General features: G+C 47.9%; 2 protein-coding genes and 1 long non-coding RNA gene across 3 annotated transcripts in view; 2 read left to right on the top strand and 1 right to left on the bottom strand.

Annotated features, from left to right (window-relative positions):
- Positions 1-1,359: 1,359 nt before the first annotated feature.
- On the bottom strand, positions 1,360-13,813 carry LOC134809737 (uncharacterized). The gene is made up of 4 exons (XR_010156189.1): positions 13,678-13,813; positions 13,073-13,183; positions 8,469-8,570; positions 1,360-1,974 (listed from the first exon to the last, which is right to left on the bottom strand). It is a non-coding gene; the product is annotated as an uncharacterized LOC134809737 (long non-coding RNA).
- RTL10 (retrotransposon Gag like 10) lies at positions 13,814-22,664 on the top strand. The gene is given in 3 exon segments (NM_001243967.2): positions 13,814-13,965; positions 14,246-14,342; positions 16,302-22,664. A coding segment is annotated over 1 exon segment (1,095 nt). The 5' UTR covers positions 13,814-13,965; positions 14,246-14,342; positions 16,302-16,526; the 3' UTR covers positions 17,622-22,664.
- GNB1L (G protein subunit beta 1 like) overlaps positions 13,945-23,240 on the top strand; it is a 67,143-nt gene continuing 57,847 nt past the window's right edge. Inside the window, exons 1-2 of the mRNA NM_001364717.1 lie at positions 13,945-14,125; positions 14,246-14,342. The gene's annotated coding sequence lies outside the window, so the exon portion shown is untranslated. The remainder of the gene's footprint in view (positions 14,126-14,245; positions 14,343-23,240) is intronic.

The raw sequence follows: 23,240 nt of genomic DNA, 5'->3' as shown, positions 1-23,240 counted from the left end.
CTCATTGGTTAAGATTCAACACGCAGGCTCCCCTCCAGGAGTCCTCCCTGTCAGCTGGCAAGATGAGGCACCCGCTTAGGGCTCCCACAGAACGCTGTTTCTTGATTACTCTAAAGTCTGTCTTTCTCTCTTGCCCTGCAGGGGCCTCCCTTCTTCACATTTTTGTCCCCAGCATGGTACCTGCCACATAGTAGGTGCTCAAAGCATGGCTGTAAAGCATGGCATGAAGGCTTTATGCTATGTTTTCTGTTTTTAAGTGTCCATGGTTGACAGGGCGCAGTGGCTCACTCTTGAAAGCTACTCAGGAGGCTGAGGTGGGAGGAACACTTGAACCCAGGAGTTCAAGGCTGCAGTGAGCTATGATCACACCACTGCATGCATGACCTCCAGCCTGGGCAACACAGGGAGACCCCATCTCAAAGAAAAAAGAAAGGAAAATTCTAGGACAAAAAGTAAAGGTAAAACTAACAAGTGAAAATTGGACATTTAACTGGATGGACTGTATTCTTAAGAAGAGATTGGAGATGGCAGAAGTAAGGGTCAATGAACTTGAAGAGAGATTTTTAAAAAGTTCTCCAATCAAAAGTATAGAGAGTAACAAGATTAAAAAGAACAATGAAAAAACAGCCTTAGGGACCTGAGCGACAATATTAAAACAACTCACATCCTGATGTCTCAGGAGAGGAGAGAGAATGAGGCAGGAAAAAAAAACTGAAGAAATAATGACCTAAAGTTTCATGAATTTGTTGACAAACATCAAAGAATCACAGCCAACTCCAAGCAATATAAGGATAAAGAAACACAGCCAGGCCTATCACAGTCAAACTCTTGGACACCCCAAGATTAAGAGAAAACCTTGAAAGCAGCCGGGACATGTTGTACACGCCTGGCAACTTCCCATCAGAAAAAAGTGTATGGGCAGAAAGAAGAAAAAGCCAACTCCGGGCCAGGCACAGTGGCTCATACCTGTAATCCCAGCCCTCTGGGAGGCCGAGGCGGGCGGATCGCTTGAGGTCAGGAGTTTGAGACCAGCCTGGCCAACATGGTGAAACCCTGTCTTAAAAAAAAAAAAAAAAAAAAAAAAAGAAGGCAACTCCAAGATCTATGTGCAGTGAACTACTTTTCAAACCCTAAACAGACATAAAGGCATTTCAGATAAAGTCAGCCAAGATCACTCCTTACCAGCAGACCTGCACTACAAAAACTGCAGTAAAAAGTTCTGCAGGCAGAAGGGAAATTTTCCCAGATGGAAACTTAGATGGACAGACAGAAATGAAGGGTACAGGAAGTGGGAATATACAGGTAAAGAAAAATACTGTATTTTTCCTTCTCTTATTTTCTTTAAACAATACTGATTACTTAAGAATTATAACAATGTATATTTGGGTTTATATTAATGAAAAACATATGACAGCAATAGCAAAAACATGGTTGCCAATGGAATTAATTATACAGATGCAAGGTTCTTACACTTAATGGGAAGTAGTACAATATAAGGTGTAGGTAGTAAGTAGGTTATAATAAAGATATACAGTAAGTAGGTTATAATAAAGATGTACAATGTAAACTCCTAGAGCAACCACTAAAATACAAAGAGGTACATCTAAAAAGCCAGTATCAGGAGCTGTTTTTTTTTTTCTTTTTTGTTTTTTTTGGTAAGTGGTGGGCCATTGTATAGATACGCCAATTTTGTTTATCCACTCACCTACTGGTGGGTTGTTTTTGGCTATTACAAATGAAGCTACAATGAATGTTAATGTAAAACTTTCTGTGTAGACATACATTTTCAGTTCTCTTGGATGAACATCTACGAGTGAAATGGCTAGGTCATAGGTAGGTATATGTTTAACACAAGAATGACAAATACTTTTTCCAAGATGATTATACCAGAGTCCCACCATCATTCTTCACATATGTTTCACACTTCATATTCTTTTCAGTTGCACATGGAACTTTCACCAAGTAGACCATACACTAGGACATAACAACAATAATAAATATCAATCATAAAAAGATAGCTTGGCAATGCCCCCAACTGGGAAATTATACAACACATTCTAAATAACTTAAGAATCAAAGGTGAACTCATAAGAGAAATTGGAAAATATTTTGAATTAAATGACAATGAAAAAATAACACATCAATATTTCTAGAACATAGCTAAGGCAGTGGTTGGAGGAAAATTTATAGCTTTAAATACTTACGTTAAAAAAGAAGAAAGGTTTACAATCTATGCCCTAAGCAACCTCCTTAAGAAACCAGAAAAAGGGCCGGGCGCAGTGGCTCATGCCTGTAATCCCAGGACTTTGGGAGGCCGAGGCGGGCAGATCACAAGGTCAGGAGATCGAGACCATCCTGACTAACACGGTGAAACCCCATCTCTACTAAAAATACAGAAAAAATTAGCTGGGCGTGGTGGTGGGCGCCTGTAGTCCCAGCTACTTGGGAGGCTGAGGCAGGAGAATGGCATGAACCCCGGAGGCAGAGGTTGCAGTGAGCCGAGAATGCGCCACTGCACTCCAGCCTGGGCAACAGAGTGAGACTCTGTCTCAAAAAAAAAAAAAACAACCACCACAAAAAAACAGAAAAAGAAGTTCAAATTAAAACCAAAGTAAATAGAAGGATGGAAATAAATATAAAAGTGGAAATCAATAAAATAAGAAACAAATAATGGAGAAAACCAGTAAGGTAAAATGTTGGTTATTTGAAAATAAAAAGCCATAAAATTACCTGTATCAAAGATGAAAGAGGAAATACTGCTACAGAGACTACTGGCATTAAAAGGAGAATAAATCAGTATGAACAAATTTAGTTCACTAAATTTGAAAATTTAGATGAACTAGACAGATTCCTTAATTTACACAAGCAGCAGCAGAAAATATGAATAGCTCTATATCTATTAAAATAATTAAATTCTATCCCATAAAGAAAACTCCAGGCCCAGATGGTTTCATTGGTTAATTTGATCAAACATTTAAGGAAGAGATAATGCCAATATTACACCAATTATTTAGGAAAATAGAGAAGAGAGAAACACCTCCAAACTTATTTTATGAGGCCAGCATCATCCCTCAAGAATACAGACGCAAAAGTCCTTAACAAAACATGAACAAATTGTACTTAGCAACACGTACAAAGCATTCATTATGACCACATGGAATTTATCCCAGGAATGCAAGACAATTTCACAGCCAACATTTAATCAACGTAATTTATCACATTAACAGAATGACAAAGAATAATACCGTGATCATATCAACAGAGAAAGAGCATTTGACCGAATTCAACACCCATTTACGAAAAAATAAAACTCTCTGGGAACTAAAATGAAAAGGAAACTCACTCAACCTGATAAAAAGGCATTTAGGAGAAACATCTACAGCTTACGCTGTACTTAATTGTGAAAGACCAAACGCTTTCTTAAAATCAGGAACACGTCAAGGACGCCCACTCACACCACTTTCACTGAACATTGTCACTGACGGACCTGGCCACTGACATAGGCAAAAAAATCCTGTATAGATATGTATGCATATGTGTACACATCACATGTACATTCTAGGTAAATCAATATGCAAATGTCATATACAAATGAACATATATATATGAAAGAAAAGCGCAATTGTTTTTAATTGCAGATGACACGATCATGGACATGGAAACTCCTGAGTAATCTATAAGACAACTACTAGACCTAATATGTGAATTTAGCAGGAGCTCAAGGGAAAATGTCAAATCTATTTTTATATATTAGCTATGAACAACCAGAAAGTGAAATTTAAAACAATTTAAATGGACAAATAATGACACATACCCATGGGGTACATAGTGATGTTTCAATACATACAATGTGTGGTGATCAGATCCCGGTCAACTAGCTTATCCATCATCTCTAGCGCTTATCATTTCTTTGCGTTAGGGAACATTTGCTATCCTCCTCCTAGCTATTTGAAACTATACATTTTTGTTAACTGCAGTCATCCCACAGTGGTGTAGAACACTAGAATGTATTCCTCCCATCTAGCTGGAATTTTGTATCCTTCAACACGTCTCTCTCTCTCCCTCCCTTCCCCCAGCTCTAATAGCCTCTGTTTTACTTTTGACTAATGTGAGATCATTTTTTTTACCTTCCACATATGAGTGAGGACATGTGGTGGTTAAAAGTACCATTTACAGTAGCATCAAAAAACATAAAATGTGTAGGGATAAATTTAATAAAATATGCCCAAACCTATGCACTGCAAACTATAAACATTCCTGAAAGAAATTAATGAAGACCTAAGGTCGGGCATGGTGGCTCATGCCTGTAATCCCAGCACTTCGGGAGGCCAAGACAAGCAGATCACTTGAGTCCAGGAGTTCAAGACCAGCCTGGACAACATGGTAAGACCCCATCTCTATTAAAAATACAAAAATTAGCCAGGCATGGTGACACATGCCTGTAGTCCCAGCTACTTGGGAGGCTGAGGCAGGAGGATCGTTTGAGCCTGTGATGTGGAGGTTGCAGTAAGCCGAGATTGTGCTATTGCACTCCGGCCTGGGCAACAGAGTGAGACCCTGTCTCAAAAAAAAAAAAAAAAGAAAAACGAAAAGAAATTAATGAAGACCTAAATCAATGAAGAGATGTAATCTGTTCAAGGATTGAAAGATGAGATATTTTTAAGATGTTCTATGTCCCCAAATTTATAGATTCAACAAAATCTTAATCAAAATCCCATGAGCAACTGTCAGGCTGATTATTTTTATAGAAATTCACAGATTGATTACAAAGTTTACATGTATGTGCAGAAGAACTAGAATGGCCAAAACAATTTTGAAAAAGGAAAACAGAGTTGGAGGACTTACACTATCTAATTTCAAGTGTTACTATAAAGCTATCATTTTGTTTACAGAGACGGAGTCTTGCTATGTTGCCCAAGATGGTCTCAAATTCCTGGCCTTAAGTGATTCTCCCACCTTGGCCTCCCAAAGATTACAGTCGTGAGCATTGTGCCTGGCCAGCTACAATAATGAATACGGTATGCTTTGGGCCTGAGGACAAAGATCAGTGGAACACAATAGGGGTCTGGAAGTAGATCTGCACAAATGTAGTACCTGGATTTTAACAAGAGTGCCAAGGTGATTCAATGGAGAACAGGACAGTCCTTTTAACAAATGGTGCTAAAACAATGGGATGTCCATAAGGAGAAAACAAACTTTGACTCACATCACACATGAAAATCAATGCAAAATACACCACAGACCTGCATGCAGAAGTGAAAATAATAGAACTTCCAAAACTAAACAGAAGAAAACCTTCATAACGTTCAGGTAGCAAAGCTTCTTAGGGCACAAAAAGCACAGGCATCCAAATGTAAAAGTTTTGCTCTTCAAAAGGGCACATCAAGAAAGCGAGTAGGCAAGTGACAGATTAGGAAAGAGTGTTTGCAATATTTATATCTGACAAAGACTTTTATTCAGAATATATGCAAAAACTCTTGGCCGGGCACAGTGGCCTACACCTGTAATCCCAGCACTTTGGGGAGGCTGAGATGGGTGGATCACCTGAAGTCAGGAGTTTGAGAGCAACCTGGCCAACATGGTGAAACCCCGTCTTTACTAAAAAATTAGCCGGGTGTGGTGGCGCACACTTGTAATCCAAGCTACTCAGGAGACTGAGGCAGGAGAATCACCTGAACCTGGGAGGCGGAGGTTGCAGTGACCGGAGATCGCGCCCCTGCACTCCAGCATGGCAGACACAGCGAGACACAACAAACAAAACAAAACAAAACAAAACAAAACACCCTCCAAAGCTCTTGCAAATTAATAGAAGGTGAAAAACAACCACATAAAATCATAGACATCATTAGTTACCAGGGAAATGCAAATCAAAACTACAATGAGATACCACTCCATTCCTGCCAGAATGATTAAAATGTAAAAGATTGACAATAGCAAGTGTGGTGAGGATGTGGAACAACTGACAACTGGAATGCACATACAATGCTGCAGGAAAGATGAGAGTTTCAGCTACTGTGAAACGCTCTTGGCAGTTTCTTCTTCTTCTTTTTTTTTTTTTTGAGATGGAGTTTCACTCTCTCACCCAGGTTGGAGTGCAGTGGTGCGATCTAGGCTCACTGCAACCTCCACCTCCTGGGTTCAAGCGATTCTCCTGCCTCAGCCTCTCGAGTAGCTGGGACTACAGGCGTGTGCCACGATGCCCAGCTAATTTTTATATTTTTTAATAGAGACAGGGTTTCATCATGTTCGCCAGGATGGTCTCGATCTCTTGACCTCGTGACCTGCCCGGCCTTGGCCTCCCAAAGTGCTGGGATTACAGGCATGAGCCACTGCGCCTAGTGGGCAGTTTCTTATAAAGTTGAGTCAAATATATTGGCCGGGCGTGGTGACTCATGCCTGTAATCCCAGCACTTAGGGAGGCCAAGGTGGGTGGATCACCTGAGGTCAGGAGTTCCAGACCAGCCTGGCCAACATGGTGAAACCCCCAGCTCTACTAAAAATACAAAAAGTAGCCGGTCATGGTGGCAGACGCCTGTAATCCCAGCTACTCAAGAGGCTGGGGCAGGAGAATTGCTTGAACCCAGAAGGCAGAGGTTGCAGTGGGCTGAGATTGTGCCACTGCACTTCAGCTTGGGCTACAGACTCTGTCTCAAAATAAAATAAATAAATAAATAAAGTTAAATATATGCACCTACCCTATGATCCAGCAAGTCCACTCTTAGATATTTACCCAGAAGTAATGAAACCTTAGGTGAACAAAAAGAACTTGTTCAAGAATGCTCAGAGCAGCTTTATTCATAATAGTTTCAAACCAGAAATCACAAGAATGTCCATCAATAAGAGAACAGGGGCCTGGCACAGTGGATCACACTTGTAGTCCCAGCACTTTGGGAGACCGAGGCGCGCAAACCACTTGAGACCAGGAGTTCGAGACTGGCCTTGGCAACAAGCAAGACCCCATCTCTACAAAAAATTAAAGAGACAGAGAGAATGGACAGACAAACTGTAGTCATGCAATGAGATGCTACACAGCACTCAGAACAAATGAGATTTACTATCACACTGTGCTTAAGAAAAACAAAAACAAAAAAACAAATGAGATACATGTGACCGCAACATTGATGAATCTTGCAAATGCTGTATTGACTGGAAAAGGCCAGACTCAAGAGTCTATACTGTAGCATTCCATTTGTGAGAAGTTCCAGAGTGAGCAAAATAAAGGGACGGAGTAGAAATCAGAACGGTGCCTGTGAGGAACGGGCCTGTGGGTGCTTTCAGGGAATGGAGTGTTCCGTAGCTTACTCGTATGTGGCAGTGGTCTGCACATACAAAAGTCATGAAACCCTGCTGTTAAGATCTGTGCATTCTGCGAGTCTCTCCAAACCTATTCTGGTTTGGGAGGCTGCCTGATAACATTTTTTAAAAATATAAAAGATCCGTGCCTTCCATTGTAGTAAATCTTACCTCAATTTTGTTGTTGTTCATACCTGAGACTTAAGTCTTACCTCAATTAAAAAAAATAAAAAAGAATGGAGTGAGTTCCACCTCTACAAAAATTTAAAAAGTTAGCCAGGCATGGTGTTACACACCTGTGGTCCCCACTACTCAGGAGGCTGAGGCAGGAGAATCACTTGAGCCCAGGAGTTTGGGGCTGCAGTGAGCTATGATCGTGCCACTGTACTCAGCCTGGGCAACAGAGACCCCGCCTTTAAAAAAATTGTTTTTTAATTAAAACAAAACTAAAGAATGGAAGGAAACCCACAAAGAGAACACTGGTTTCTAAGGGATGAAGCGCAAACAGCCCCAGGGTCACCAGGCTTGGGTGCCCAGCCACCTCCCTGCCCTGGCTAAGATGGAAGGGTGTCTGAAGTATCCAAAGGAGTCAAGTAGGGTGCAGCCCCACCAGCAGGGCAGGAAGGAGACTCCTTTCTGGGAATGAAACTGGGGCCTCTGATGGATACGAAAGGATTCAGTTCCACATTTTTTTTTTTTTTAATTTGAGACAGGGTCTCACTCTTGCACAGGCTGGAGTGCAGTGGCACAATCATAGCTCACTGAAGCCCCAAACCTCCCGGACTCAAGCAATCCTTCTGCCTCAGCGTCCTGAGTAGCTGGGGCCACAGGTGCACAACACCATGCCCAGCTAATTTTTAAATTTGTTTTGTTTTAGAGATGGGCTCTCCTTATGTTGTCCAGTCTAGTCTCGAATTCCTGGGTTCAAGCAATCCTCCCACCCTAGCCTCCCAAAGTGCTGGGATTACATGCATAAGCCACCACACATGGCCTAAAATCATTTAAAAATATATACATTGAAGCCGGGTGTGGTGGCTCACACCTATAATCCCAGTACTTTGGGAGGCCAAGGTGGGAGGATTGCTTGAGCCCAGGGGTTTGGGACCAGCCTGGGCAACATAGGGAGACCCTGTCTCTACAGAAAAAGAAAAAAGTGCCAATGTGGTGGCACACACCTGTTGTCCCAGCTGCTCGGGAGGCCGAGGGGGTAGGATCACTTGAGCCCAGGAATTGAGGCTGCAGCGAGCTGTGTCCAGGCTGGGTGATGGAGCGAGACCCTATCTCAATAAAAAAAGAAAAAAGAAAAAATGTATACATTGAAATCAATGTAATATACCACATTAGAAAGAAGGGGAAAAAACACATGATCATCTCAATTGATACAGAAAAAGCATTTGACAAAATTCAACACCTTTTCATGATAAAAATACTAAATAAACGAGGAACAGAAAGACACTTCCTCAATACGATAAAGCCCATACATGAAAAACCCACAGCCAACATCACACTCAATGGTGAACGACTGAAAGCTTTTCCCCAAAGATCAGCAACAGGGCAAAGATACCCGCTTTTGCCACTTCTATTCAAGATAGTACTGAAAGTCCTAGCCAGAGCAATTAGACAAGAAAATAAAAGGCATCCACATTGGATAGGGAGTAAAATTATATTTTTTCACCAATGACATGATCTTATAGCGATTCTATAAAAACACAGAATAATTAACAAATTCAGCAAAGTTGTCAAATACGAAATCAACACACAGAAATCAGCTGCATTTCTATATAGTACTAGCAGTGAACACTTCATGAAGGAAATTAGCAGTTTCATTTAAATAGCATCAAAAAGAATAAAATACATAGGAATTAACCAAGGAGGTGAAAGACTTGTACACAGAAAACTACAAAATATTGTTGAAAGAAATTAAAGAAGACATAATTAAATGGAAAGACATCCTGTGTTCAATTATATCCATTTAAAGACACAATTAAATGGAAAGACATCCTGTGTTGGAAAGTTTAATATTGTTAACATGTCAGTACTGCCCAAAGTGGTCATCAGAGGCAATGCAATCCTATTAACATCCCAACAGTGTTTTTTTAGAAATATAAAAACCTATCACAGGCCAGGTTCGGTTGTTCATGCCTGTAATCCCAATATTTTGCCAAGCCTAGGAGTTCAAGACCAGCCTGGGCAATATAACGAGACCCTAGCTTTAACAACAACAACAACAAAAAGCCAGGTGTGGTAGCGCATGTCTGTAGTCATAGGTACTTTAGAGGTTGAGGCAGGAGGATCACTTGAGCCCAAGAATTTGAGGCAGCAGTGAGCTATTATCAGGCTACTAAACTCTAGTCTGGGTGACAGGGGAGACCCTGTGTCTAGTTTAAAAAAAAAAAAAAAAAAGGCCGGGCACGGTGGCTCACGCCTGTAATCCCAGCACTTTGGGAGGCCGAGATGGGTGGATCACGAGGTCAAGAGATCAAGACCATCCTGGCTAACACGGTGAAACCCTGTCTCTACTAAAAATAAAAAAAATTAGCCGGGCGTGGTGGCGGGTGCCTGTAGTCCCAGCTACTCAGGAGGCTGAGGCAGGAGAATGGCATGAACCTGGGAGGCAGAGGTTGCAGTGAGCCGAGATTGCACCACTGCACTCCAGCCCAGGCGACAGAGCAAGACTCTGTCTCAAAAAAATAAATAAAAAAAATAAAAAAGAAAGGAAGATAAAACCCATCCTAAAATTCATATGGAATCTGTAGGAACTCCTAATAGCCAAAACCATCTTGAAAAAGAACAAACTTAGAGGCTTCTCACTTCCTGATTTCAAAATTTACAACAAAGCCACAGTAATCAAGACTGTGTAGTTTGAACACTGTACTTTCCTGAAAAAAGAAAGACAGACATACAGACCAATGGAACAGACTAGAGAGCCTGGAAATAAACCCTTGCATATATGGTCAAATGATTTTCAACAAGGGTACTAAGATAGGGAAAGGATAGTCTTCAACAAATCATGCTGGGACATCTGGATATTCAAATGCAAAAGAATGAAGCTGGATCCCTACCTAACACCGTATGTAAAAATGAACTCAAAATGGGTCAAAGTCCTAAATATAAAGACCTAAACCTATAAAACTTAGAAGAAAACATAGGGCAAAACTTCATAGCACTGGATTTGGCAATGATTTAGATATAACACCACCACTACCACCAACATATAGACAAATTAGACTTGGAAATTAATGAAATTAATTTAGTGAAATTAAGTTAATGACATTTTAATGAAAATGAAAAACTTCTGTGTATCAAAAGATACTATCAACAGAGTGAAAAGGCAGCCTATGGAGAAATACTTGCAAATGATATATCTGACAAGGGATTAATATCCAGAATATCTAGAAAAATCTTACAACTCAACAATAAAAACAAAAATCCAGTGAAAAATGGGCATAGGACTTGAATAGCCATTTCTCCAGTGAAGATATACAAATGGCCAATAACAGGAAAAGATGCTCAATCTCACTAGTCATTAGAGAAATGCAAATTAAAATCACAATGGGACACCACTTCATACCGTTAGGATGGCTATTGGAAAAAAACAAAACAAAAGAGAAGGTAACCAAGTGTTGGTGAGGATGTGGAGAAGTTGGAACTCCTGTGCACTGTTGGTGGGAATGTAAAATGGTTCACTTGCTATGGAAAAGTTTGGCAATCTCTCAAAAAGTCAAACAAAATATTAGCGTATCATTCAGCAATTTCACTCTTATGTACTGAAAGCAGGGACTCAAACATATACTGGTACACTAATGTTCATAGCAGCATTATTCACAATAGCCAAAAGGTGAAAACAACCCAAGTATCAATCAACAAATGAATAAACAAAATCTGGTCAATGTGTACAAAGGAATATTACACAGCCTTAAAAATGAAGGAAGTTCTGACACATGCTACGATGTGGATGAACCTTGAAAACATGTTGAGTGAAATAATCCAGTCACAAAATGATAAATACTGTATGATTCCACTTATATGAGGTACCTAGAGTAATTAAATTCACAGAGACAGAATATAGAATGATGGTTACCAGGGGTTGCGAGTGGGAGGGGAAGAGGAGTTAATGTTCTGGAGTGAAGAAAAAGTTCTAGAAATAAATAGTGATCACTGGATATACAACAGCATGAATGTACTTAATGCTCCTGAACTGTATACCTAAAAATGGCTAAAATGGTAAATGTTACTATATTTTACCACAATAAAAAAACAGTCATATGTCACTTAACTGTGGGGATACACTCTGAGAAATGTATCACTAGGCGATTTTGTCATGGAGGGATCCTCATAGAGTAACTTACACAAACTAAGATGGTAGAGCCTACTACACACCTAGGCTGTATGGTAAGGCCTGTTGCTCCGGGGCTACAAACTTGCACAGTGACTCTACTGAACAATGTAGGCAATTGTGACACAGTGGTATTAGTGCACCTAATCATAGCAAAGGTACAGTAAAAGTACAGTGCAAAAAATAAAAAATGGAACTGGTTAGGGCACTTGCCATGAACAGAGGTGCAGGACTGGAAGTTGCTGTGGGTGTGAGTGGTGAGTGAATGTGTAGGCCTAAGACATTATTGTACACTACTTTAGACTTTATAAACACTGTACACTTAGGCTGCAACACATTTATATTAAACATTTTCCTTTTTTTTGAGACGGAGTCTCACTCTATTGCCCAGGCTGGAGTGCAGTAGCACAATCTCAGCTCACTGCAACCTCCGCCTCCTGGGTTCAAGCGATTCTCCTGCCTCAGCCTCCCAAGTAGCTGGGATTACAGGCACATACCACCACACCCGGCTAATTTTTTGTATTTTTGGTAGAGACAGGGTTTCACCATGTTGGCCAGGCTGGTCTCAAACTCCTGACCTCAAATGAGCTGCCCGCCTCGGGCTCCCAAAATGCTGGGATTACAAGCATGAGCCTCCAACAGCGCCTGGCCTAAAAATTTTCTTTCTTCAATAATAAAATAACTATAGCTTACTGGATGACCAGTTACATACGTGGTCCCTTGTTGACCAAAACGTTGTTATGCGGTGCATGACAGTTATACACAGGAGAGGGCCTGAAAGAAAAAAAAAATGGACCAAAAAAGGCCTCTTCTGGCTCAGTTGGATTCATTTCTTCCACAGGCCCACTGCCCACTCTGCTGATGGGCACTGAGCTGTAGACTGAGCTGCCTTGAGGCTGAGGTAAGCTGAATTTGTGGGAACCCCCACCTTTCCCTTGAGGGAGGAAGTTTAAATTATCAGGTCAATTAGGAAAGATACAACCGAAAAAAATCCAAGTTTCATTCCCACTTCAAGGAGGCGTTTCCTGGCTCGGTGCCACTTTTATTATTTTTGGCCCAGGCTGCTGAAAGCCCCACAGACCCAGGGAAGGTACAATGTGAGCTTTGATTCGCGTTTCAGGGATCAAAGTGAGTGAGTTTGGGTGTAAATGCAGATAACATTTCAGAGAGCTTTCATGAAAGGAGTCACTGGACCAGGACAGAAAGGGAGCTGGTGTGTTACGTGTGTGTTCCCCTTGAGAAGCGTCACTTTCCGGTGAATCCGGCTGCCTGCCTGTGGCCCCAAGGACTCCTGGCTTGCATCCAGGTCCTTGGCCCACAGGCATCAGATCCTGAGCTGGGGCGCCTGCACCCTCTCCCACCTCTTCTCTAGGCACCGTGAAGCCGAGGAGAGGTGGCGTGGGACGGCTTGTGCAAGTGAGAAGAGCACCACTTCATCCTCACCTATCTTGTCCCCGGATCTGGGTGCTGACTCGGCAGGCTTGGGCTGGGCACGGCCCTGTGGGGAGGGCTTGGTAGCCTGCCCTCGCTGTCGTCTCCGGGTCCAGCCTCGGCCTGAGTCGGGAAGCACACAATTATACCCACAACAAGGAGGCCCAGAGGCCCTGCCTGCAGCCCCCAGGTATGCAGGTAGAGGGTCCTCTCGGACTGCCTGCCCCCTGCCTCTGGCGCCCAGCCTGCAGCTACGTCGAACCGGGCCCTAACAAGGTTCCCCGCACTGGCAATGAGTGATGAGAGGCACTCCGCGGGCACGCCGTTCCAGGGCGCTCACGAGGCCCAGCAGCCCCGCTATGCCCACATCCACCCCGACACCTGCAGCCCCCCAGGCTTAGCCCGGCCCCGCAGCAGCCCTCTCGACGCCCAGCAGCACCCCAGTGTCTGGCTGACGCCAGGGCAGTAACGGCGGGCTGAAGCAGCATCGGCCCCTCGGTCTACGCCACAGCCGGGTGCAGATTTCCCGGATCTGAGGGACCGCCGGGCACCGTCCGCTGGGGATCATGAGGGGCAGCTTTGGCCCGACCGTCCCGCGCCTGTACACGCGGCCCCACCTGATCCCGTGGCACTTGGCGCGGCGTGGGAATGGGCGCGCTCTCCCATCACCCACCGCGCGGCACTGCCGCGCCAGCAGGGACCGGGAGAGCCTGCGAGGCAGCGGCCACACGGCATACAGCGCAGGCGCGGCCTGGATGGGAGGAGCGCGTGGAGCGTGCCGGGAGCATGCGCGGGGTCGTACACGGCGGCCGCGCGCACGCTGGGGGCGTGGCTGCGCGATGTAATCGGTCTCTGGACGCTGCGCGGCGCTCCTCGGAGCAGGCGTTCCCGACTCCGGCAAGAGGGTCAGTGTGGAGGCGGGAGCCCGGGCGGCCGGCTTGAACTCCGTGCACGCGGGCCTGGAGCTGCGCCCCTGCGTCTTTTCCCGACTTCTGATCCGCAGAGGGACACTCGGAGCCCCAGCCTGGGTCGCAGTGCCTTCGGTCTGCGGGCCTCAGTTTCTCGGTCCGCGCCGGGGGTTTGTGGGGGCACCTGGAGACATTTGGGCCGTTCTCGCAGTCTCGGGAGGCCGCGCCCGCTCCTTGCCTGGCCTCACGGCGGCCGATCTCGTTCTCCACTTTCTAGGTGGCGCCTGGACTCTCGCCCTCAGAGGGAGGCCCGTCCCACGGTCTCTGGCTACGGATCCCAGGACCCTCTTCGCGGGCGATTCGCGTAGCCTCAGGTGGGTGGGCTTCTTGTTGCCGTGGGCCTTGTGAGCTCGTATTTCCTGCATGGCGGTTGCTGGGGGGCGGGCGGTGCAGTCGTCTGCACTCAGCTTGCTTTAAGGCTTTGGGCAGGTTTTGTTCTTGGGGCCCCTGGGTCTCCCCAGAGCAGAGAACGGCTCCAGCGTTCCAGGTGTTGCCTTTGGCCTTGTGGGGGCAAACACACATGCGCCGTGGTACCTGCCCCTTTAGGATAGTGCTGTCCAGTCTAGAAGGGCCGAAAGTCTTCTATGCCAGGCAGTGTGGGGAGAAGAGTAGGGGGACCAACAGACTGATAGGCGTGGGAGGGCTAAGGTTCTCAAAATGGTGAGTGCGGCCCAGGGTTAGGAAGGCTCAGGCCCAAAGCAGGCCTGGCTGGCTGGTGCAGGGAAGCCTTCTCCCAGACTGCAGACACAGGTGCGCAGGTGAGTGGGCAGGGTGGGGGACTGGGAAGAAGGGAAGGCAGAGATCTGGGTAGCACACTGTGGCTCCTGGGCATGGGGTGTGGTCATTGTGGGCAACCTGGATACCTAACCTTAGCTGATGGTGGGAGCTGGGCCCTGGATCGGGGTCACTGCTTTTTTAGAGCTCAGTGAGGGACTGGACTGGACTCGACTCACGTCCAGGCCTTAGTATAATCCTGCAGTAAGGTGGGAAGCCAGGGTCATGGGCTGGGCTTTCAGGTGAAGACCCCCCCCCCAGAGGAGGGTCAGACCTGAGGGATTCCAGAGTGTTTGGGTGGTGGAGGTAGGGCCAGTGGCCCTGGCAGGTTCTAGTGCTGCAGGCCACCCTGGGAGGTACCTGGAGGAACTCACCCTGAGGGGGGATGGCCAGCAGATAGGAGATGTGGGATGAAGGTGTGTGCAGGCCTTGTGCTCCCAGTGAGCCGGTGGCGTTTGTGTGTGGGGTGAAGCAGAGAGTTTCCTGGAGGTCGTGAGTGGGCCTCCGTTTGCAGAGAGACTGGGGAGGGGGCTAGATAGAGTTAGGCTGCAGAGTGTAAGAGCTCTACAGGAGGGCTCCTTGCACTGGAATAGAACTGGCTGCTGGCTCTGGAGCCTCCTAGGTGACTGCTGCGTGGAGAAGGAGGGGCAGGTCCAGCCATCAGACTGGGACTCCCCAGACCCTGGGCACAAGTGACTGGAGTGGCGGGAGCAGACACAGCAAGTGGGGTTCCAGGATTTTACAATGGGGGGGGGGGGGCTGGGATGCTCTGCTGTGGCTGGGATGGGGACTGTGGAAAGGTGGTGTTTGTGGGTGGGGGTGGCATTGCCTGCAGGTGGCACTCAGTTGTGAGAGGTGAATTTGGAAAGCATGTGGGGTCAGGAGGGAGCAGATAATAGCAGGCTCACTGCTCTGTCGGGGAAGCAGGTAGGACCTGCTGTGTGCCTGGTGCTGGGATGTAAAAGAACCTAATGACGACGCGGTCTGTGCGTTGTTCAGAGTTTTTGGGGCGGCTAGAGCCTACTCAGCAGACAAATGTAGTTTATAATCGCGTGCTGTATAGTAGTTAAGCCTCTGGTCTCTCCAGCCAGTTTCTGCTGCTTCCACCACTTATGGGTTGGTGTGTGGCTACAGACAAGTTACTTCACCACTGTGTGCCTCAAAGACAATGCTAGTACCAACCTCCTGTGGGGGAGGTGGCACAAATGGGGCACTCAGTGAAAGGTTGCTACTATTGCTATCCTGAAATTTCCTGACAGTTCTGATCTGGCCCCTTTTCTTCTGAAATTGACAGCATCTGTCATTCTGCCTTGCCCTTGCAATGTCATAGGCAGCATTTGCCCACCTCAGACCTCCCAGGCCAGCCCCCTGGGCCCCTCCTTCCACTCAAAGCTCCTAGTTGGGTACCAGAGGGTTGCCCGCTTGTAGCTTCTTCCCACCAGTCCAGTGGGTGATGGTTAGGCCTAGTTCCTGCTCTTCCCCACCTTGTCTTTGGACAGATTGCCTCGGATGATGGCCTGCGACTGATAGTCTCTCAGCTCTTCTCAGCTCTCCTGAGGCTGCAGCTGTCAGCTCCCTGATCCTCAGCACTTGCCTGGACCAGTGCGGGTCTGCCACGCCCTGTTCAGCCATCCCTGTCCTGTTGTGTCGTGCAAGCCACGTCTGTCCACACCCCCACCACCCACCAGTGCTGGCTCTCCTCTCTTCTCCCCTCTGCTCCCAGCATGCCTCGTGGCCGGTGCCGTCAGCAGGGCCCTCGCATTCCCATCTGGGCAGCCACCAATTATGCCAACGCACATCCATGGCAGCAGATGGACCAGGCGTCTCCTGGGGTGGCATACACCCCCCTTGTGGATCCCTGGATTGAGCGGCCCTGCTGTGGGGACACCGTGTGTGTGCGAACGACCATGGAGCAGAAGAGCACACCTAGTGGCACTTGTGGCGGTAAACCTGCAGAAAGGGGTCCCCTAGCTGGGCACATGCCCAGCTCCCGACCCCACAGGGTGGACTTCTGCTGGGTGCCAGGCTCAGACCCAGGCACCTTTGATGGCTCCCCGTGGCTACTGGACCGCTTCTTGGCCCAGCTGGGCGATTACATGTCCTTCCACTTTGAGCACTATCAGGACAACATCAGCCGTGTCTGTGAGATCCTCAGGCGCCTAACAGGCCGAGCCCAGGCCTGGGCAGCCCCCTACCTTGATGGGGACCTGCCCCTGCCTGACGATTACGAGCTCTTCTGCCAGGATCTCAAGGAAGTTGTTCAAGACCCGAACAGTTTTGCTGAGTACCATGCCGTGGTTACCTGTCCCCTGCCCCTGGCCTCCAGCCAGCTGCCAGTGGCCCCTCAGCTGCCTGTGGTGAGGCAATACTTAGCTAGGTTCTTAGAGGGCCTGGCACTCAACATGGGTACTGCCCCCAGGTCTTTACCAGCCGCCATGGCCACCCCTGCTGCGTCTGGGTCCAACTCTGTATCCAGAAGTGCTCTGCTCGAGCAGCAGCTGACCAAGGAGAGCACCCCTGGGCCCAAGGAGCCCCCAGTCCTGCCCAGTTCTGCATGTAGCTCCAAGCCTGGTCCTGTGGAACCAGCCTCTTCCCAGCCAGAGGAGGCAGCCCCCACACCTGTCCCTAGACTGTCGGAGTCAGCTAATCCTCCTGCCCAGAGACCAGACCCAGCTCATCCAGGAGGTCCAAAACCCCAGAAAACAGAGGAGGAGGTTTTGGAGAAAGAGGGAGACCAGGAGGTATCCTTAGGTACCCCACAGGAGGTGGTGGAGGCCCCGGAGACCCCAGGAGAGCCACCACTTTCTCCTGGGTTCTGAACACAGCCCAGGTGGGAACAATGCTGCCCCTCATGATGAAGTGGCCTGTGTGGCTTGAGCGCCCCATAATCCCCAGTCAGAGCAGAGTGGTGTCCCCAGATGACTTCAGACCCCATAGCTGGGCAAGATGCGCTTGTTTTGGACTCTGCGCTGAGCAGAACCAGCTCCCCCAACTCCAGCAGAGCTTGACCTCCGCCCTGTGCCCTTTCCCTGCTGCTGGCTCTCTGCTGCATCCCTGCCCGTCTTCTGGGAGTGCCGTCTCACCCAGGCCTGCTCCCACGAGGGGGTCGTTTTGTAGATCAACTCTCAGCAGATACTTGCATCATCTTTGTCACCTCCACCCCCATAAAATACCCCCCTTGGTGTCTTCCACACTGGCTGGGACTGAACTGGGTCTGCCACGTCTGCCCGGTTGGGACCTCGTTCCTGTATGGGGTTTCTGTGTCTGTCCCCCTAGCCCCACCCTCTCTGCTCCCTGTGACTTCTGTCCCAGCTGGGATGTGAGGAAGGCTGCCTGGAGGAAGTGGCCACTTTGATTCTGGGGGATGAGTGGGATAGCATCTTGGCAAAGAATGATGTTTCCTGTGGGTTTACCAGCAGTTCTGGGCAGCTGGGAGGTTTGGATGCAGGAAGGTGGGATGCAAGCCCCTTGCCAGGCTCAGCTGCAGGCATTCGCCCTTTGTGTGTTAACGCTGTAGCTCTAATCGTGCCTGGTGTTCTGAAGCTGGCTCCTCTTCCCTGCTGCTGTGCTGCCATCCCCTGCTCACTCCGCACTCGCATGCATTGCGGATTCAGCACTTAAGCCCTAGTGTGTAAATGACTTAGATCTCCCTCCTGGCAGACTGTGACCCTCAGCACAGGGGCTCTGTCTTAGTCAGCTCTGTGGCCTGGTACACAATTGGTGCTCATTAAACACGTGTTGGATTACTGGCTGAGGTGGTGCAGTGGCTGCCTACCAGCAAGTCTTTGTTTCCCATTCTGTCAGGAGCAGAGGCCTGGCCATGAGCATTCCAGGTCAGCATTGCAGCTGTGGTTTCTGGCAGGGGCTTTGAGGGTCCAAGGGTCTGATCAAAGAAGCTGGGTGGGGCTGAGTAGGGGGTGGGTGGCTCTGCAGGTGGAGAACTGACTTCCGAGAGCTGTAGGTGAAGTGAGGACCAGGCAGCAGTCCAGAGCTGTGAGGCCCCAGGCCCAGAGGATTGGAATGAAGAAAGACCTGTTCCACACAAGGAGGGGTTTTCTAGTGGAAGCTGAGCTTGGAAGCTCCTGGAGCCAAGTTTACCACAGGATAGGCAGGTACAGCTGCCCAGTGTGTGCAGTGTGTGCCCACTCTGGTGCTTGGACAAGAAGTTCAAGTCCCTTTCAGGTTTACAATTGTGAAAACAACAAAACAACACCTTCCTGGAAAGTAGGAAGAAAAAGCAGAAATGTGAATTGGAAATACAGCCAACTATTTTAGGAAAAACTAATTAGCAAGCATCTGATTAAACTTATTCAGAAACTGGCCGGGAGCAGTGTCTCACACCTGTAATCCCAGCACTCTGGGAGGCCAAGGTGGGTGGATCACCTGAGGTCAGGAGTTCAAGACCAGCCTGACCAGCATGGAGAAACCCGTCTCTACTAAAAATACAAAATTAGCCAAGTGTGGTGGTGCATACCTGTAATCTCAGCTACTTGGGAGGCTGAGGCAGGAGAATCACTTGAACCCAGGAGGCAGAGGGTGCGGTGAGCCAAGATCACGCCATTGCACTCCGGCCTGGGCAACAAGAGTGAAACTCCATCTCAAAAAAAAAAAAAAAAAAAACAAACCAAAAACCTTATTTAGAAAAATATAAATTGTTGAGATTATTTTATGGTAACTATCACTAAAAAAGGCTCTGGGTTCAGATGGTTTTATGTGTGAGTTATTTCAGGGCACAGATACCTTGTAGGTAAAACAACTGGAAACCTTGGAAATAGGTGGGAAGCTATTTTTAGAAAGCAGGTATAGCCCTGGTAGCAAAGCAAGTGAGCTGGCAGAAGAAACCCATGTTCAGTATTGATTCTGGTCAGACGTGAGAAGTCCCTGGATGTCCTGGCCCAGCCCCATGCTTCTGTGCCAGGTCACACAGCTGCCCTCCGTCCGATGGCTCAGGCCCCAGCCCCCCTTTTGTGGGTTGGGTCAGACTGCTCCCTGATGCCTGCCTCCAGTGCACTGTGGCCTGGCTCACCTGTGGGTCTGGCAGTAGAACCCAGAGTTGCTCTCTAGGATGGACAGCCTAGTCACCCAGCTGACCCTTACCCTGTCCCACAGGCTTCTGGACAGGCCACCTTCCCCATCTCCCTTTAGTGGACCTGAAGTGGATACTCCAGCCTGGGATTGCTGCCTTCGCTTTTGAACCCTGTCCTATTGGGGCTTTGGGGCTTTTGTGCCCTTGGGACCCAGGCAGCTCCTGGGAGTGTGTGAGTTATGGTCTGCCGTGTGTCTGAGGGCCAGTCATGCAGCATCCACCTAGGCAGGCTTGAGAGTCCATGGGAGAGTCCAGGTGACCTGGTTTTTAATTAAAACGGGTCCTGTTTATTGTGGTTGGGCTCTGCCCAGAAAGGAAGGTAGGGCCTCGAAGTGGTGATGTCCAGGTTTCCTGCACAGGTAGGGTGGAGGCAACGATGGACTCTGGCATGGCCTTCCAGACAGGCAGTGCACACAGCTCCTTTCAGAGTGGCTTTGTTGCCAGCTGCTGCAGCACCTGCTTTCAGACAGACAATGACCAAGCTGCTTTCCTGCTGGGGGAAGGAGGCATACCAAGGGCCAGGAGAGGAGGCATTCTCCCTGGGTTGTTTTTCTCTTCTGGCCCCCACACACTGGCAGACCCGAAGGCGGGGTGCTCAGGAGCTGCAGAGCCTGGCAGGGTTTGCTGGACATGCTCAGGGACGGGCCATGGTGCTGGCTCTGCTTTCTAATCATGGTGTCAGTCCTTCACTTCCCTTGGAAATACCCAGAGATTTTACTTCCTGAAGATAGGACATGATGGGTGCTGTGAGATGGTATTTAAAGTACCTGTCTGCAAGGAAAACTTTAAAATAGGAAGTACTAAGGATAAGGTCCTATGGGATATTGGAATATTTTTTAAAGCCACAATAGTTAAAGCACTTAGATGTGGACAGATGAGCAGAGAATAGAGGACTTTGAAACAGGGCCAAATAAATATGGAAATTTAGTACATGCTAGAGGTGTTTCCAATTAACGAGGGTAAAATGGATTATTCAGTAAAAGCAGTTGGCCCTCTGGAAAATAGTAAAGCCGTGTATGTGCCTCACTCTTTATACCAGTACATATTCCAGATTAAAGATTTCAATGTTAAAATTATGAAAGTACTAGAGGAAAATATGGGTGATTTTTTTTTTTTTTGCCTATGATTCCAGGATTTTAAAAGTTTTAGATGCCCAGAGTTGTGGAGGTATGGAGAAGTGGACCTTCTCATACTATTGGTGGGAATACACAATAATATAATTTGACCACATAACAATTCTAGGCACATGCATGCTGTGACTACTTGCTAGGTGCATGAAGGCTCTTGCCAGGGGTGGTCATGGTTCGGTGCCACTACATGGGGGTTTAGAGCAGGGACTGGAGGTTGGCCTTGCCTCCTCCCCTCCCCGCATGAGCTGAGGGTCCTTACCTGACCTTTTAGAGCTGTGACCACAGTTTTTCCTCATGGGGTGGTTAGAAGGGTTGAATGAGAATGATGCCCATGCAGTGCCTTGGCTGGGGTCTGGGCCATCTAACACCCACCTCATGGGTGTCACTGTTTTTTGAACAGCAGAACTGGAAAAGCCCAAAGATCCAGCAATAAAGGAGCAAGGCAAATAAAGCTGTTACCCTGCAGGATCAGTCAGCATGAGCCAGATTGTGCTGCAGTAACAAAGATCTCCAACAGCGCAGCGGCTACAGTTGGCACTGCTTATTTCTTGCTTGCACCTGTGGGCCACCGTGGCTGGGGCCTGTCAGACCTGTGCTGACGACAGCCTACCTGGACATATTTCTCCATGCTCACTGAGGCAGGGGAAAGGCCACAGCAGGCCACAAGTAATGTGTGTCACCCCACTTCCATTTCCGTGGCCAAAGGAAGCCACAGAGCCACACCTGAGTTCCATAGGACGGCAGCAGCTGATCATCCTGTGGGCTGGGGTGCTCAGTGTGGAGAAGTACGAGCAGCCACCCAGCGTGGGGCTGGTTGGTGCTGCTGAGGATGGGAGGATGAGAGGGGCCTGCATCCATCCCAGGGCAACATACCTGTTTGTCTGCTGGGGCTGCCTGACAAAGGACCGCAGGCTAGGGGACTTAAACAACAGACATTTCCTCATGATTCTGGAGCTAGAAGCCTGAGATCAAGGTGTGGGCAGGGTTGGTTTCTCCTGAGGCCTCGCTCCTTGGCCTGCAGATAGCCATCTTCTTGCCGTGTCCCTGTCTGTGTCAGTGTCCTAATCTCTCATAAGCTCACTAGTCTATTGGATCAGGGCCCACCCTCATGACCTCATTTAACCCTGAATTACCTCTTTAAAGACCCTGTCTTCAAATGTAAGTACTAGGGGTTAGGACTTGAACATAAAAATATTGAAGGGACATAGTTCTGCCCACAGCGGTGCCCGCGATAGGCTTCTCTGGTTTTGTCTTTGCTGTTCCTGGCAGCGCTATCTTGGGCAGGCTTCCGTGGTCTCCACATGCCTGTGTGCAGAGTCCCCCAGGCCCTGGGTTCTGGGGCCCATACTGAGGAGTGGGGATGGCCAAGCCTTGGATGTTGAGTAGGCAGTGCCCAGTTGTGCTGTATGGGATGCTGTTTCTCACTTAAGAAATCTTTCCCTACCTGGGGGTACAAAGGCATTATCCTGTATTCCCAGGTTGTAACTTTCTGCCTTTGACATTCAACCTTGAGTCCACCTGTAAGTGTAACTGTGGCAGAAGGGAGGGGTCTGCTGTCATCCTTGATAGCCTGTGATGAGCAGAGCCCCTCTGCCGACCGCGATGCACATGTAATATGAGCAAGAAATAAATTTTTGATGTGTGAAGCCACTGAGTTTGGGGCTTGTGTTTTCCACAGCATAACCTATTATGTCCTGACCAACAGGGGATCCCATTTCACCTTTTTCCGTAGGGCACCAGCCTGCCTCAGCATCAGCTGCTGGCTGCAGCAACTCACAGCCTGGCTGCAGCCACCCATGAGCCGTGCCTGGCCTACCCGCCTGCTCTCTGGTCTGATCTGTCCCTTACTAGTTATTCTAGCTTTTAAGTCTTGATTATGTCATAGGGAAACCCTCCATGTCCCCATTCTTCAAGTTGTCTTGGCAAGTTTTAAAACACATTGGATCACAAATGCAGAGGCAGCGAGGATGGTGTCATGGCCCTTGCCCAGCCCCAGCAGTGTTCACACTCTCCTGGTGCAGGCCTCGGTGGTGCCTTGTTGCTGGACAGCCTGGCCAAGCCTGCTCTCCAGGATGGCAGGGCCCATTGCTCCCTTAGTTTTTCTTTGGGCTACATCATCTCTATTACAGGGACACGGTGGGTAGGGGCTGGCCAAGGAAGAGCCCAGGCCTGTGGGGTGTTCTCATTGGCCGGCTCCTTTCCTCCTGGCCTCAGGAACCACC

The sequence above is a fragment of the Pan troglodytes genome, chromosome 23 (genome assembly GCF_028858775.2).
Source record: "Pan troglodytes isolate AG18354 chromosome 23, NHGRI_mPanTro3-v2.0_pri, whole genome shotgun sequence".
In the NCBI taxonomy this organism is placed as follows: Eukaryota; Metazoa; Chordata; class Mammalia; order Primates; family Hominidae; genus Pan; species Pan troglodytes.
The sequence above is the reverse complement of the archived record's forward strand: the minus strand, read 5'-3'. Positions and strand labels throughout refer to the sequence as shown.